Source organism: Acartia tonsa, chromosome 4 (assembly GCF_053477335.1).
Source record: "Acartia tonsa isolate MP-2025a chromosome 4, ASM5347733v1, whole genome shotgun sequence".
Classification (NCBI taxonomy): domain Eukaryota; kingdom Metazoa; phylum Arthropoda; class Copepoda; order Calanoida; family Acartiidae; genus Acartia; species Acartia tonsa.
In genome coordinates, this window is record NC_137263.1 from 44,181,268 (window position 1) to 44,198,442 (window position 17,175).

The 17,175-nt window shown below is 40.5% G+C and overlaps 1 protein-coding gene across 1 annotated transcript in view; it reads left to right on the forward strand.

Annotated features, from left to right (window-relative positions):
• The window catches only part of LOC145317365 (uncharacterized), a 35,245-nt gene that overhangs the window by 5,919 nt on the left and 12,151 nt on the right, over positions 1-17,175 (forward strand). The window contains exons 3-5 of the mRNA XM_080158413.1: positions 666-1,451; positions 1,646-1,702; positions 12,780-12,904. Of these exons, the coding sequence (XP_080014539.1) occupies positions 666-1,451; positions 1,646-1,702; positions 12,780-12,904 (968 nt within the window). The remainder of the gene's footprint in view (positions 1-665; positions 1,452-1,645; positions 1,703-12,779; positions 12,905-17,175) is intronic.

A 17,175-nucleotide genomic window follows, 5' to 3' on the forward strand; every position in this document is an offset into this window, starting at 1 on the left:
GCACCAATGATATTGCAAAATCTTTTTCGTGATTTTTTCCGCTGCAATTGAAGAAAGTAGGCCAATTTTTTGTGTGAAGATTTACCATTCCAATGAGTTTAAAGTATACAACTCACTTACTGTCGGTAATGCACTGACATTCATTTTATTTTATAACTCACTTGGTCTGTTAGTCTGTCTGTAATCCTCTAGATATAAAATTACTATTGGGGAAATTTTGTTTCTTTTCATTGATTTATGATATAAAACTGATTAGGTATAGTAAAGGGTGACTCAAAAAAAATCTCGTAATTTCATGAATCTTAAAAGGTGATTTGTGCAGTCAAAAAAAAAAAAAAACATCTGAAAAGGAAGGATGAGAGGAAGGATGAAAAGGAAACCCCTAAAAAAGAGAAAAGTATTAGATTTATTTTAATGAAGTCACTTTTCGCTGTCTAATCTTAAAGTATAAAAAGTTTCTTTAAAAAAAAAAATTTCTGAATCATCCTGTACATAATACTTATTATGCAAAATCTGATAACGGATTCCAATATTCATTATCATATTAACTATTAGATATGCATATACCTTACATAATGACATATTTTCAAAATATTAGCTACATCTACATGTTACAGGACATCTTTAAACGCTTAAAACGTGCAATTAATATTTCAATTTTTCAGATTAACACCAACGAATATCGGCTGGCACTGTTGGGTGAGAGAAAGAACAAAGAAAGATTTGTTTCTGTCGTCGAGATTCAAACCTCGGGTCGAGTCCTGGCCCTGGGCGAGGAGCAGAGCAGCTATGACAAGGCCAGCATGCTGGGCAAGGGTATTAGCCACTTGGCACCCCTGGCCCCCGCCCCGGCCAACGCCAGAGGCGAGGCTGACCTGCTGGTCTTTAGCAATATAGTGAGAAAGTTACGTGTGGAGGACAATGGCGGCGTGATGAAACCGACCTCCGGTCGAGTTCAAATTCCGCCAGAATGCACCGACGGTACCATAACCGTTGCAGTGGCGGAAAACAAAAAAGGCTTCACGTTGATCTCAGCCTTCCGCACAAAATCGGCGGGAAAAAATAAGTTTCAAATTAATTGGTTTGTCGGCCGCAAGGATGAAATTACCGCGCCGTCCGGCAAAGCCTCACTCAAGCTAGGCGAGGAACAGGAGCCAACTGTCATACTCGCTGATCCCAGGGACTCGCGGTCGGCCTTTTTGATCACCGTCGGCTCTGGCGACAGCTGTACGTCGGTCCTGCACAAATTAATCCGCGGCCGCAAACTTGAAGAACCGATTGCTACCTTTCAATTTGCCGTGAAACAGGCCATTTTTATCACGGGTCCGGACAAGTCATTGTTTTTGCTGGTGCTGAACAGTCAGACGAATCAGTTCAGTGTTTTCCATTTGACTAAAACAGAGGGTTACAGAAGCATCCTGGCAACCTGGAACGGTGCTCCAGAATTCCAGGTAAGCTCAGGAACAGACACTAGTTCATCTTCTTGAACAATTCTTCACTCCTTCTTCACTTTAATAATTTAAAGCATCAGATTAAAGGAAGGGAAAAATATTACCTATGATGTAAGTATTATATTTCTTGCTTAGTTTTAGATTCACAATGGCCGTATTTGTTTCTTTTAATATTAATTACTTTTATTGACTAGGAAACGACACCAAGTTTCTACCATGCTATCTCTTGTGTTACCAACAAGTGGCAAATTCAGGAAAATTTTCAATTAACATTTTAAAGTAAAATCTAAAAAAATACCTACAATTATGAATAAGATGGATCTTTAGATTCAAGATTTATATCGAATGAAGATTAGAGGGTTATCCGTTGGACAATTTGTAGGTTTTATAGGTGATGATTCGTTTAGGTTAGGTCAAGTAAGATTAATGAAGATAGGTATTTATTACCTATGCCTTTTCCTCCAATTAAATTCTTTATTAAATGCTTTCTAGTAATGTGTGTGGTCCTAAGGGTCTTAAAAAGTTTGCCTTGTTTTTCGGCAGTAATCTTTCTTTTATTTTAAAAAAGAATATGTTTTACATTAAATCTAACATACGTCCTTTAATTAAAAAGATGAAAACATTTCCCCTCTTAAAGAGAGGGGTAGGTTTCTGGTAAAATCCGTAAAGGTTATGTGTTATAAGTTAACAAGGATGACAACATCCATAAGTAGCGAAGCACAAAAAATTGTGGATGGGAATACGTAGAAGAAGATTTAAAGTGTATTTATTAAAATCAAGAATAGATGTATTGGAGAAAATAAACACGAAACCTTGTTTTATTTTGTATGATGAAGACGGTTAAAGTAAATTACATACTAGATGCACATAACAATGGGGGAAAAAAATTTGAAACTGTTAATGCAAATAAGTTTTAAAATTGGACCAAAAATACCAAAGATATGGGGAAATATGTCAAACATATAAAAATAGCCTAAAACCTGCTAAAAGGCAGTTTGGCCGCCATTGCTTCTTTTCTTAAAACACCAGAAATTTAATGTTAATATCTTTAACTGAAAAATTTTTAAAAATTGGACTATAAACACCAAAGATGTGGGTAAAAATGTGATAAATACAAAAATAGCCAAAAACCTGCAAAAAGGCAGTCTGACAGTCATTGTTGTTTTCTTCAAATGACAGGAAATTTAATTTTGATATCTTTAACTGAAAAAATTTCGAAAATCGGACCATAAACACCAAAGATATGGGGAAAAATGTGAAAAATATAAAAATAGCCAAAAACCTGCAAAAAGGCAGTCTGACCGTCATTGTTGTTTTCTTCAAATGACGGGAAATTTAATTTTGATATCTTTAACTGAAAAAATTTTGAAATTCGGACCATAAACACCAAAGATATGGGGAAAATTTGCAAAGTATAAAAAATAGCCTAAAACCTGCTAAAAAGCAGTTTGACCGCCATTGATGTTTTATAGTTAATTGTGCTCCTTAATGATGGGAATGTTGTCAAAAAATTTCAGCTCTCTATCTTTTATAGGAGCCGAGAAAATCACGTTTCCCCCAATTCATTAATTACGGACGGACGGACGGACGGACGGACAGACGGACGGACAGACGGACGGACAGACGGACAGACGGACGGACGGACATTGTGAATTATAGAGTAGCTTCGCTACTAAAAACAGTAGTAGAACGACAAAAATTTATGTTAACTTAAAAAAAAAATTGTCTATAGTTCTTTTTAATAAGAAATACACATATTTAGTGAATATTATCGTTCTACTGTGGTATTCGGCAACCGTGAGCCATGCCTATGGCAACCCTGACCGGGGTTCGGGGAAGGGCCAAAGGCCCTCCCCCGAGTCCTGGGGAAGGGGTCTGCCGACCCCCTCCCTATGCCTAAAATTAATGATTGATTCTGACAGCCTTATTATGGTTAAGCTGTATTGTTAATTCCCCCCACCCTTTCCAGGGATGGGGGATCATTATTGCCCAAACTGACTATTGTATATGTATTATATTGCTTTTATTTATGATTATTTATTCCTATCTGTGTAGCTATTGTTTGTTGTATATAACGTTAGTAATCCTTAGACCTTCAATAAAGGAACAACTGAATAGACTGTTTATTATTTAGTGATTGCTAGAGAAGCGTAGCTTCTCTATAGTATAGGTGTCCATGTCTGTTCACACTGCCGTAGTCATTTGAACTCTGGTGTCTGCCATTTATCCTAGGCGGATACCACAACTTTTGGTGACAGCTGTGTGAGATTATGGCAAACCACAAGTGTAGAGCAGACGCGCAGCTGAGGCTAAGGTACTCCCAGCAGTGAAACTGGCAAAACTGACACAAGCAACCTGAATTACCCACCCTGGATAGCAAGGTCTAACTCTGCATCCGGCAGTTGTGGAAGCGAAATCTAGCAAGATCGGACGAGAGACTGCGGAGAGCAGCGAAACTTGACGGAGAACCGCGAGAAGCGCCGACATCTAACGGAGAATTGAGCGCTCAAGGGCTGAAACAGGCCTGCGGACGGGCTGAAACAGGCCAACTAAGTGTAAACAGCTGAAAATAGGCCAACATTTACTGCAAGAGATAGCAGGATTCGAACCAGCGGCGCTGCAGGACGGGACATTCCCTGCCGCCACCAGCCGGATTCGGATACACGGCGCTGCAGGACGGGACATTCCCTGCCGCCGACAGACTGAAACAAGCCAAGGATTCGAACCAGCGGCGCTGCAGGACGGGACATTCCCTGCCGCCACCAACTGGATTCGGATACACGGCGCTGCAGGACGGGACATTCCCTGCCGCCGACAGGCTGAAACAAGCCAAATAGCTGCGAGCGAACATACGAGTGTAGTGTACCAAGCAGAGGAAACTACGTCAACTCCAAGTATCCTGAGAGGCTACAGCGCAGCCACCCATCTAGAAAAGCAGATATTATATCACATTGTAGGGATTACCACCCTAGTGTGAAGGCTGAACAATAGATTTATGAGCAAGGATTGGTAAACAATTTGTTGTGTATTGTGATAAAACTAAAAATAGAACAGGCTTGGTAAGCAAATCTGTTGTGTATTGTGATAAGGCCAAAAATAGAACCTAGATGTAATATAACAATGCATTGATAAACAATCTAACCCCCCAAGCCTCCAGCATAACAAATACACCCCTTATTCCAGCGGAAAGGGAGGGGCCCACCATCCATTGAAGAAAATACAATCGAGGTGACATAACAACAAGCCCAGGATTAAGGAAAAGGGCACAATTACCTCACCACACAGTTACCTCAAACCCACAGCACTCCCCCTCTCCACAGGGGGAACGGACGGTTTTACCCCGTCCGCTCACGCGCTTCCCCCCTCCTACCCACACTTGACTAAGTCCGCCCACGGTGTGGAGATAGCGACCGGGAGAACAGAGCGCCATTTACGGGTCGCGCAGCAGAGTTCGGGACGCATAACAAAATTCAACGGACGAATAAGACAAAGCGGACCAATGAGAGAGCGGGTTGAGGGATAAGTGCGCGTTTTACCTGTGTGCGCGGATCTGACGGTGCGTAAGCGCGTTGCAAGAAAAGGATATTTCACGCACACACACACACACAGGAGCGGAGCTACTCCATAGCATCTAACAGAGATATTAGAAAACAAGACTGACAAGCTTCTCCCTCCTATCTATAGTGTGATAAAGGAAAACCCAATCAGTTCCTGACAGCAGTTCAGACCCTCAACAGCTACCTACCCCTACCAGCCTACTCTACAACTCAGAGAAAAAAAACTAGTGACAAGTACATCTAAGTTACATCTTTGTAGTTAAACTACCAACCTAGTGATAAACAGTGTTGGCTGCTAGGCTAGAAAGCCTCAAGTGTAAACCATTTATAGTATTGACTTAAAACTTCGTGTCCCGCCGCTGAACCGTTGACCCGATGGAGCAGCCGCAAGCGCCAGGAGGCGACCAAGCCCAAGGATGGCTCCAGGATGATCCCCAACCGGCTCCAGCCGAGTACCGCAAGCTGATGCTGAGTAACCTGCCGGAGTATAGAGGACCGCCCAAGCAATCCTGGAGTTCCCACATCCGGAGACTCGAGATGTCATGGGCGGCTTACCGTGTGCCTCCCCATGACACACTAAACCGCCGCAACGCCCTTTTACTGTCACTGGTGGGGCAAGCGGCCTCCGAGTGCAGAGCCGACTGGGACCAGGTAGCCGGCCGGAGGCGCACTGCGGACAAGGGCGCTCCCCCAGGAAAGCCCAGCAGAGTAGCCAACATGGAAGGGAGCGCGCCCCCAGCAACACCCCAGCAAGCAGCCGCCCCCAACGCAGCGGGCCGAGCCGACGGAATGCCGCAGTTTGGAACCGTCCCAGCTAGAATCAACGTACTGGGAGGAGCGGCTGAACCCAACCGGGCTGGCCTGGGCTTCAGCCTCAACCACCTGGGGCCGGAGTTTGTGCAGCCCAACAACATCGCCGAGCCAGAAGTCCTGAGGCCCCAGCCCTTCAGCCTCAACATGATGGGGCCTGCCCGACCGAGCCTACCCAGCAAGAGTGGAGGGGCGCTACCCAGCGTCACTGAGACGGTGTACGGAGAGGCCCTGGCGGCCGTTGAACGAGAGAGGCAGGAGGCGCTAGCCAGCGCAGCGGAGTCGATGTATGGGGCGCCATCCGGCGCCGCCACCTGCGATGACTGGGGGGTGCTATCCAGCGCCCCCATCCTGGTGCCTGGGGCGACAACCGTCGCCGCCACCGAGATACCTGGATCCTGGAACGAGCCAGCAGCCCCAGAGGAAGGGGTGACACCCGTCACCCCCAGTCAGCCAGCGCCACCAGCCCGTAGGGAGAGCCCAGCCATACACCATCCAGCGCCCACTGCCAGCCGAGGGAACCCAGCTGCCCATCACTTCCAGTCGAGCCAGGATTAGTTAAATTTGACAAATGTATTGTATCCAAAGTATTGTAACCCTCCAGCCTTGCCTGTGCCTCCTGCACCAGAGGCTGGGGAGATTGAAATTTGGGGATATAAGGACTTGCCTGTGCCACATGCACCTGAGTTCCTAGGGCAGGGGAGGGACGTAATTCAGGGCGAGCCTGTGCCACACGCACTTCAGCCCCATGCCACTGGGCATGCCATGGACAAGGGAAGGGACCCCTTGGGGCTAGGGGAGCCGACACCCAGGCAGGCGCCAGTCGCCTGTCAGTCTGTCATTGGGGAGGGTATCGGGATGCCCCGGGCACCCAAAGATAACGCTCAATGGAAATTTGTATCTAGCCAGGAGCAACCCAGCCGTGTCCAGCCCCAAGAAGCAGCCGTGGCCCGAGCCGAAGATCCCCAGCCGCGTGTGCGAGGTAGATGGCTGTCTGGTAGCTTCTCACACTGGTGGATGGTTCTGTGGGGACTACTGCTTGCAGCCGTGTGGCCTACAACTAGCTACGTCCTGGTAGGGTGGGACTGCGCCAACCCCACCCACGTCACAGCCTACAACAAGGAGAAGATGTGTAGCACGGAACCGCTACACCAGGAGGTGCCCCTGGGCCACGAGGTACATGTCCTGCAGCAAGTCAAGATTAGGGAATCAACAGGATATAGCTGTCAGCTCACCGAGTCCCAGTGGACATTTAGGTGTGGGGTATGGGGTCACCTCAAGGTGACCTCGGTCCCCACCCTCATGAGGCCAACCAAGATTGATCCAGAAACGTGCCGAGACCTGGCCAGGAACCGAGTCTACACGCTGCCAGGCAAGACCCAGCCACTGACGTTCCAGCTGAACCATCCCCTGTTCTTCACCCTCGACATGGTGGGCGCCTTGGTCAACAGCCCCGAGGGGGTGGGTTGTGAAGGGGAGGACGTCCATTTCGAGGGCCAGCTGTACCGCAATGAATTAGTGCTCCAGGAACGACGGCTGCTGGTCAAGGAAGAGACCTACGTAGTGGAGGATGGACGGGTGGAGTCCCAATCTGACCACCTGACCCTAGAATGTCCCCATTCTGAGCTGTCTTGCATTACTGGGGAGGCCACCTACGTGTGGGACCACCTGGGGAGAGATTGCCCCTTGAGGCTGATCCGCAGCCTCCAGCCTAGCCTAGTGATGGATGCGTTCCTGGTTGACCATCAAGCCCAGTTCTTCATCAACATGACCACCCCCACCTCAATAGTGAACTGCGACTTTGAGGCCCATGCCACCAACCACCCAGCATTGTTCGTGGCAGCTGACCCGGCCGCGGCAGCGCTGCCCAGAGTATCGGCCAGGGATGTGGATGTCCCCCTGCAGGCCCAGATACATGCAGGTTACATTGGATTTACCCTGGAGACACGCATGAAAAGCACAGCGGCAGAAGAAGTAGCGGCCAATTGCTGGAAGCTCCAGCAACTAGACCCGGCTCACCCGGTGCGTGTCCAGGGGAGCACGTTCTCTGTGCTGAGGGGAGATGTACTGCTCCAGCTTACCTGCCAACGCAACAAATATGTTGTCCGAGAGAGCAATGAATGTTGGGACAAAGTACCAGTGGAACCCACAGGATTCGTAGACGCCGTGACAAGGGTGTATAGCGGCCACGCCACCAAGATTCCCTGCTCCTCCACCTACCCCCTAACTGTGCACGCGGAGGAAGGCTGGATAGAGCTAACCCCCGCACCTAAGAAGAGGCCACCCCCGCTGGATACGCCCAAGCAGCTGCTGACAGAACCTTTGGATGACTTTAGTTCGGGAGGCTTGTATTCGCAGGCTGAGCTGAACGACTGGCAGCAGCTGCTAGCGTTCCCAGCGTATAAAGCCGCCATGCTGACCGGCCTGTCTTATGGCTCATGCGTTCAGCAAGGTAGCTGTTCGGCCACCGGAGACTATGGGATCGTGTCCTACAATATCGACCGACTGGCGGAGGAAGGAGAAGCCGCCCTGGATGTCTGGGCTGGGTTCAGACAAGCTATTCACGAGTGGGGAGATGGCGCAGCCATACTGTGTTTGCTGTTGTTGATCCTCAAACTGCTGGGGGATTTAACCATCATTTCCCTGGCAGCCGCACAAGAAGGTGTACGGGCCGCCATGAATGCGATGTCACAAGTGTTCCTGTACCATCCAACCTTGTACCGTAAGGCCTTGGCCAGAGCCAGACTCACCCATGCCAAGTCCCGGGACTTTTCAGTAGACTGGGATGCCATTCCTATCGGCCGGGAAGCAGCCAAGGAAATGGTGTCCATGCAATCAGCCGATAGCGGGCATGACCGCCCAGGCAGGCCTGGACCACCCTCTGGAAAGCCCCGCGGCCCCTCGGGAGGCCAGGCTGTCGCTCAGACGGTCAACTTGGTAGCCAGTGCCCCAGCCGCTGCCAACAACAACCAGAATGCCCTGTTACTGACCGGCCCCGCAGCGGCTGTGCCCCACGCCAACCTGACACCTGCTGGCGCCGAGCTACGTGTCCAACCAAAGCCAGCCTCTACCTTCTATCCCACGTTGGGAGCCCATCAGCCCTGAAAATCACCACTAGGATTCCATTGAATCATTATCATTTGTATATATCTTAGCCCTAAGGAGCGGGCCGAAGGCCTCAACCACTGTCGGAAGTCTGGCAGGGAGACCCCCTCCCAGCCTTCCGAGGGGAGAGTTGTGGTATTCGGCAACCGTGAGCCATGCCTATGGCAACCCTGACCGGGTTCGGGGAAGGGCCAAAGGCCCTCCCCCGAGTCCTGGGGAAGGGGTCTGCCGACCCCCTCCCTATGCCTAAAATTAATGATTGATTCTGACAGCCTTATTATGGTTAAGCTGTATTGTTAATTCCCCCCACCCTTTCCAGGGATGGGGGATCATTATTGCCCAAACTGACTATTGTACAGTATGACCCTCGAAAAAGTATTTTTAAGCATCTGCAGCCCTTATTTCTCAATGAATTATTAAAAAATGCATATGTCCTTGTTCTCCATAGTATTCCACGTAAGTAGATATAAAAATATTTTTTTTACCTCCATTAACACCGGAGATTTTTAGTGCTAAAGTTTTGAAAAAGTGACTGAGGAAAAAGTAACTTTTAACATGAAACGACTTTTTTAGCAAAATTAAGCTAGAAATCCTTTTATTTTTGTTACTAGCAGAAACTTTATACAAAAATGAAATAAAAAATTTAGTTTTTGAGTAAAGCATTTTTTTACACATATTTTTTGAGTCTTTTTAGTTTAATGATATTTTGAAAAACTTACTTATTAGGCAAAATTGTTTAAGATTAAAAAACCAAATAAATCTCTATGAATATAGCAGGAAAATTGTTTTTGTTTCACAATCCTAACTTTAATAACAAAAAAGTTATAAAGAAAATAAAAATAAAACATAATGATTTTTTAGTCTAAAAAGCTTAATTTACCCCCTATTAAATAATTGAGATGTCAGAAAAGTAGGCGGAGCAACTTTCATAATTAATCCTTTTCTATAAATAAGGGTTAATAAATAACCTAAAATTTGCAAATAATCAATTCATTCAGTAGTATTTTTTGCCATTAAAAATTTAAATTTTTTGGTGGAATAAAAAAGAAATATTTAGTTAACTATTTTTTTTGTGTCTCATTATTCAGTTGCCAGAAAAACATAATATAACCATCCAAATAATAAGAGAAACAAAAAAAAATCTTTTACTCAGTCACTTTTTCAAAACTTTAGCTCTAAAAATCTCCGGTGTTAATGGAGTTAAAAAAAATATTTTTATATCTACTTACGTGGAATACTATGGAGAACAAGGACATATGCATTTTTTAATAATTCATTGAGAAATAAGGGCTGCAGATGCTTAAAAATACTTTTTCGAGGGTCATACTGTATATGTATTATATTGCTTTTATTTATGATTATTTATTCCTATCTGTGTAGCTATTGTTTGTTGTATATAACGTTAGTAATCCTTAGACCTTCAATAAAGGAACAACTGAATAGACTCTGTTTATTATTTAGTGATTGCTAGAGAAGCGTAGCTTCTCTATAGTATAGGTGTCCACGTCTGTTCACACTGCCGTAGTCATTTGAACTCTGGTGTCTGCCATTTATCCTAGGCGGATACCACACTACTACTAATTTTAAGCCTTAAAACACACACCTTTACGGATTCTACCAGAAACTACCCCTCTCTTTATCATCAAACTAGCGGCTACGCCCCCTAGAGGCCTCTAGTAGCACTTTAAATGTGTTTTTTTTTATATTTGAAATATGTCTATGTTGCGTTTGACGTTTATGTTTGCGTTGAACTCTCCTTCTAAAATCGAGAACGTAAAAAAAATTCGATTTTTCATGATTTCTCTTGGAAGGGTGGTGGTACCCTCCCCCCAAATAGTTAAAAACCTTCCCGGGACATATGAGAATCTACCCTGTTAAGGAGAACCCGATCAGTTCAGCGGTTAGCGAGATCTTTCGGTACAGACACACAGACAAACAAACAGACAAACATTCTGTTACTTTAGAATAAGGATAAGAAATTGTACAACAAATATTATAAGTAAACGTGTGTTAAAAAGAACTTTCCTTGTATTTTGTTCTTGTAATTGTATAATGATGCAAATAGAAGAATGGTTTCTGTACAGTCATGTTACACAAGGATGCACTGTGGCACCGACAACACGCTTTCAAAATTTGTACAGTAACTGAAATTGAGCTTACGTTCTTTAAATTCTATTCTCAATAATTAAAAGCAGAATATTATGTATTAGGTAACTATTTGTTTGGGGGTAAATTTTCATTAGGAGAAATAAAAACCTTCTAAAAAGTTAGCCCAAGACATGCCCAGGACTTATTTCAAGTTAAACTAAAAGGCCGTAAACCTGCCGTATCCTACATCTTAATATATCTTAATAAACCTACAGACTCCAATTCCCCTATTAATTGAGATTGGACTTTATGGAAATAAAACATAAAATCAGATTTTAAGTTGTACATGTCTGGATAAATTCTTGTTGGCTTAGGTTTATGCTTTAAAGACTTTTATATATCATTGCATTGGATAAGGGATAATTTAAGATTTAAATTAGCTTTATTACTTTTATTTTGCTAATTTGAAAATATTTAAGTAACTTTGTTAACTCTCTTAGATTGTTAAAAAAATATGTCCTTGGTAATGTAAGTTTTTTTTATTTGTATTAACCAAAGTCCCCTAAACATAGAGATCCCCCAAAGTAGATATTTTGTTGTGTCTATTTTTTTCAATTAAAGTTTAAAATCGTAAAAAAAACTTAATTCGGTATGTATATGTATGTAAATATCTCCCTAACCCCTGTGTTAAGGGAGTTTTATTTTCCTGTAGAAATCCCTAGATAATTGGTACAGCTTTATAATCTCCTAATTACTTTTTAGTACTATTTTCTTTTTTATGCATAACATATTTTCAGCTCCTCTATAATTAACCTTATTAGTTATTTATGGCTAATACAGCGGATATTAATCGGTTTCGAAGCCATACTGGAAATGCTTTTCCAAATGCCTAATTGATATTTAATAATTTTACCTCTTTTGTGGTACATTTTACTACTAGATCATGTGTGTGACGGCTTTTTTAAAAGTAAAAGGCGGTTTCCTTACATTACAATTAAATTACAAATGCACTTTTAGAATAAACGTAAAAGTTAGAAGAGTCCCGCAGGGTTAAATCATATAACCCGGGATGGTTTTAAGCTATTTCTTACCCGCCCTACCGTAGTTGCTATAGGTGCAGCCGCATATTATTCTTGATAGTAGTTACACTTTCCCTTAATTTTGATGAAAGTTTAATAAATGGAGGGAAAATTTGATAGTGCTGGAATAAAATAAACTTTTATTAAGGTCAGTAAAAGGGAAAGTGGGGGTTTTCTTGAAAAGAAAAATAGAATCTAGACAAGAAAATCATTTTATTTGGTATCTGGGCAAAGTGTCTAAAAAATCAGCCTTGTGACGTCATAAAAATGAGGGATTATCGATCTCTTTTTAAGGGGTTCTCTTTACCACTTCTCCTCTCATCTCCCACATTTTATTTTTATTACGTCATATGGATAATTTTTGAGACACTTTGTCCAGCTACCTTATTTGAAGTCGCGATTACTAAGACGATAAGACACCATCGAATCAAAGTTTAAATGGAAATATATGCACTAAAATATGTTTTGTAAGATTTTGACTGAATTTTGGAACACAGTAATAGTGTCTGAATGATTATGACGTAAAAAAAATTAGCCAATGAGAGGCCACTATAAATTTTACCATTGGGCAATAACGGCCTCTCATTGGCTATTTTTTTTTTGTTACGTCATAATCAGTCCGACACTATTACTGTGTTCGAATTTTGTCCAGGCTTGTCCAAAAATAATAATTGAAAATATACCTAAACCAGAGTAAAATGGCGGACTATGTGACCTCGAGTAGGAGCGGGTACCAGATGGGTCTGGCCACTCTCCTCAACCAGAAGGGGGAAATTGCCACGGAACCGGAATCTGGAAATCCCTACAGGCTCAGGTAAGATCAGACAGAATGAAGTCGTAATGTATTAGGTAAAAGAAACAGGAAATAATTTTTCATTGTAGAAATAAGTTATGGTTACGTCTAGATAGAATACATAGCAACTCTTTAGGGCAATCATCTGGCCATTTTTAGTAAAAACAAAATGTCTGTATTACTCTGATGCATAATTTATGATAACAATTTCATGTTAATAACTTCTTAAGTAAAAATAAAATGTAAAGCATTATGATAATCTAATAATAAAAAAAAACTTTGTTTTTGTCGATGAACGTTCATATTATATGTTGTGTTTTTATGTTTTGCTGAGAGTGAAGCAAATCAAAACTTACTTTGTAAATTTGTAGATTTATACATCATTTGTGCAAGGTGATGCCAAAGGCGGATTAATCGAACGCCCCGCCCCCCAATCTCACATTTAGAAATGTAAACAATTACATATTATTATTTTTATATTTGTCTGACTTTCATTAGTTAGTTTTCCAGTAAAATTTTTTCAATTTTTACAATGCATAGCTGCGCTACTAAGAGACCACATTTGTCCTTGTTTTACCCTTTGCTTTGTGTATTTGTAGATAATATGTAAATATATTTGTTTATGGAAAACAAACATTTTTTTCTCCTCCATCTTTTTGCATTGATTCTCAAACATTTTCCCTTCTGTAGTTACTTTGAACCCTAATATTTCCCCTTTATTTTTAGTAGGAGTGAACCTGCTCTATAATTCAAAATTTAAGTCAGTCTGTCCGTTTGTCCAATTGTCTGTCTGTAAGGTGAAACATTACGGCTGATTTTGTATGTGGCGATTCTGCTGACCAAAGCTTAGCATAGATCACTTGGTCCATCAGCCTGTCTGTAATGCTCGGGATGAAAAATTAAAATTCAAAGTAATAACTACTATCTACTCCCCAAAATTTTATGATATCGTTTTATTATTCGTTGGATTAGAAACTTTTGGGACTTTTTCTAATTTTGATTGGTTGGTTAACTACGGTCCAATCGTTTCCACTACCAATTAATCGACATAAGGGGTAATTTTGTTTATCCTCATTTGTACATAATAAAAATTTCTACAAGTTAAGTTAAATAGAAAATGTTACTATTCTTTTACAATCCTAATACATGTTGATCTTTATATTTAACATTAAGCTAAATATTAATTTTCTCTCTTATAACATTTTTTAAAAAAGTTATACTTATAGATTGAAAAAGTATGATTAAAAAAACGTTAAAAGATTTCTCTAAAAAGCACAACTTACTGAAAAAGTACCTACTATTAAAAAAAAACGTTAAAAGATTTCTCTAAAAAGCACAACTTACTTTCACTTGCTTATGAGTAGTAGTTTTCGAAACAAAAAATACTTATTTATTATGACTAGCGGCTGCGCGCTTGGCTTTTTTTGAAGTTGGGGAAGGTCCAGTTGTCTTTTAGATTTTGCATTAGACAAATATCTGACCTACTTCTGTTTAATAAAGGATTAACATAAATTTAAAGACTTATTCAATTGTAATATTTTTCTTACAAGTATAAATATATGCAATATGCATGTACAACAAAAATTGCATAAATAATACATATATTCAAAATTCTAAAGTTCTTGTAAAACATCTTTGTCCTAAAAGGACACTTTGGGGGTTTCATTTTTTTACAACATGAACGACGAGGATAGGTTAATGAAAGATTTTAAAAGTTTCTAACATTTTTTAGACATAGAGCTAGGGCAAGGGATTAAAAACTATATTTTTACAATGAGATGGAGTTAACTTTATTTGCCACTACCCTTAACATAAATAGTGCGGTACACACAAAAAATGAAAAAGATTTAAATGCCTTTTAAAGCTACATGTAGTACAATGTACATACTTTGACAAATGAAACAAGGTATTATGCTGTCCTTTTATTGTGTCTATGAAACATATATTCCCTTTAACATACAAACATCTATAAACAAATAATGCATCAAAGCCAATACATTTTTTCTAATTTATGCCTTATCAAAGGCATGATATATATTTTATATAATATGAATTTTCTATTTTTAATAGTTTTGAATGATAACCCAATATGATGTCTAACGCACCTGTTCAAGTAATTTTAAAAGGTGCGTCACATGAAAACATAGATAGATAGACAAACAGGGAGGGAGGGGACATTGGACTGCAAATTTCACTGGTACCTAAAGTTTAAAACCATGATATCTAATTATTTGGCTCAAAAACTTTGGTTATTTGGTTTCAAACATTATTATTATAATGGGTTATTCATTTTGGGAATGAATTTGATTTATCGTCGATTGACTTATCCTTTAAGATCCCTAAATATGACGCATTCGCTAGTTGTCGGGAAGGTTGTAAGTTCTATTGATGGGTACAACTGCGTCATTATTAAATTATTAAAGATGTTAAAAAATTTACTTGTGACTTATATTTCAAGTAAAAAGAATGCCTTGTCAATTGCGCTAGTATGCGTAAAAGTTTTTAAATCATTAAGGACCTCAAGATAAATTAGGACAATCAAAGAATCCGACCCTGTGGGTCTTTGTGTCGACATTAACAGCAAACAAGCAATTGACGTTGCCAATGCCCATATAAGGTTAAGATAAGATACAGTTACAAAAAAAGGGACGTGAACATTTAAAATTCGGTTATAGTAGCTATTGTTCGCTTGACCTTCCTTCTTATTTTAGAGCTTTGCTTTTATGGATGTTATCATCCTTGTTTATGTAGAAGTATCAGGCAAAGCGCCGTTCCTTAGATCTTTTAGATAGAAAGATGGGTAAAATAAAACAATTAACGCTGCTACTTTTGCGGGTGTATTATTATGCGGAATTGAAAGCACACCCTTGTTAAATGCCTTAAAATATGGAAAAGGAATATTGTGTAAGGGCAGATTATATTTCATGCATTTAAGAGCTATTTATAATTGTGCGCAAGGGCGTATACTGAATACTGTTATGGGGGGGAGGGGGGTACTTCCTTTTTATAAGAACGAATTATTAAGTAATTTAACAATTTTGTACTAAATTGTAATTTCAAGTTTTAGGTTGACATCTTTTATGTTAGATAAACTATTTAGTCTGGAAAAAAAAAAGATAGCCCTCCACCCCCCCCCCCCCCCCCTAATTTTATCTGATAGTGGGTTAGCTGCATACAATCAGAGTTTGAAATGTATCTTTATTGTATTGTTTCAATACAAACAACGATGACAATATACCTAGAATCTTTAGTATAGTTGAGCGTCCATACCAGTTTTTGTTTTATTTCTGATTATGAAGTGTGTTTGTGATGCCTCTGTCAGGTTAGGCCAGGTTAAATTAGGGTTTTAAAGGGACCTGCGTATGGTTATTAACATTCCTTGAATGGCGGATGGTCCAAAAATGTACAAAAGCTGCTTTTGAAAAAAAATGTTCCAGATGTTTAGAAATCATAAAATGTGTTAATGATTAAATATGTTGCTCCACGTCACTTTGGCATAAAAGCTGTGTATTTTTAAAAGCGAAGCTTTTCTATAATTAGGGTTGGTCCGTCCGTCTATTTGCGTTTATTTATGCTAGTTACATGTCTTATCGATTTTAGATTTTGCCAGATGACTCCTATAACAGTTAGGTAAGATTCAGGAAGCGTGGCAACTCTATTTTCGTTACCATAAACTTTAAACAAAACTACTGATTTAAAAAAAACTTATTATTATTGTTTTTCGTTTTTCCTTCCTTTTCATTTTAGAGCTTTGCTTTTATCGATGTTGTCATCCCAGTTATAATAAACAATAATGATTATGTATTCTAGTAGAACAGCAAACTTAATAACAATATTGCAAAGAAAAGTGCATATTAGATGCTTTTCTTAAAAGAACAGGATCACTTTAAAAGTTTAAAATAAAAGACATAGCATTAATGATTTTCTCTTAAAATGTTTGAAGAATCTCTCATTCATTTTCGTATTAAATCAGCATAATATTTTTTAGTAATATATTCTATTCCTAAGAAATAGTATTTTTTGTATAGTTATGATTCTGAATGAATATTTTCAGTACAAAGCTAAAATGTTTGAATACTAATTAAATTAAAAATAAAAGTGTTTTTTTTTGCTTTAAGATGAATATAATGTTGCTTAAGAAATTGCACTTTTTAAAAACGAAGCTTTTCTTTAATTTACCACGTACAAGCTGGACAATAGCTTTATCTCTATTCACTAATCTCTGGAAAATATTAGGGGAAGGAGAATAGTTTTTTTCCAAGTGCCTAACCGCTACATGGGGTCCCTAACCT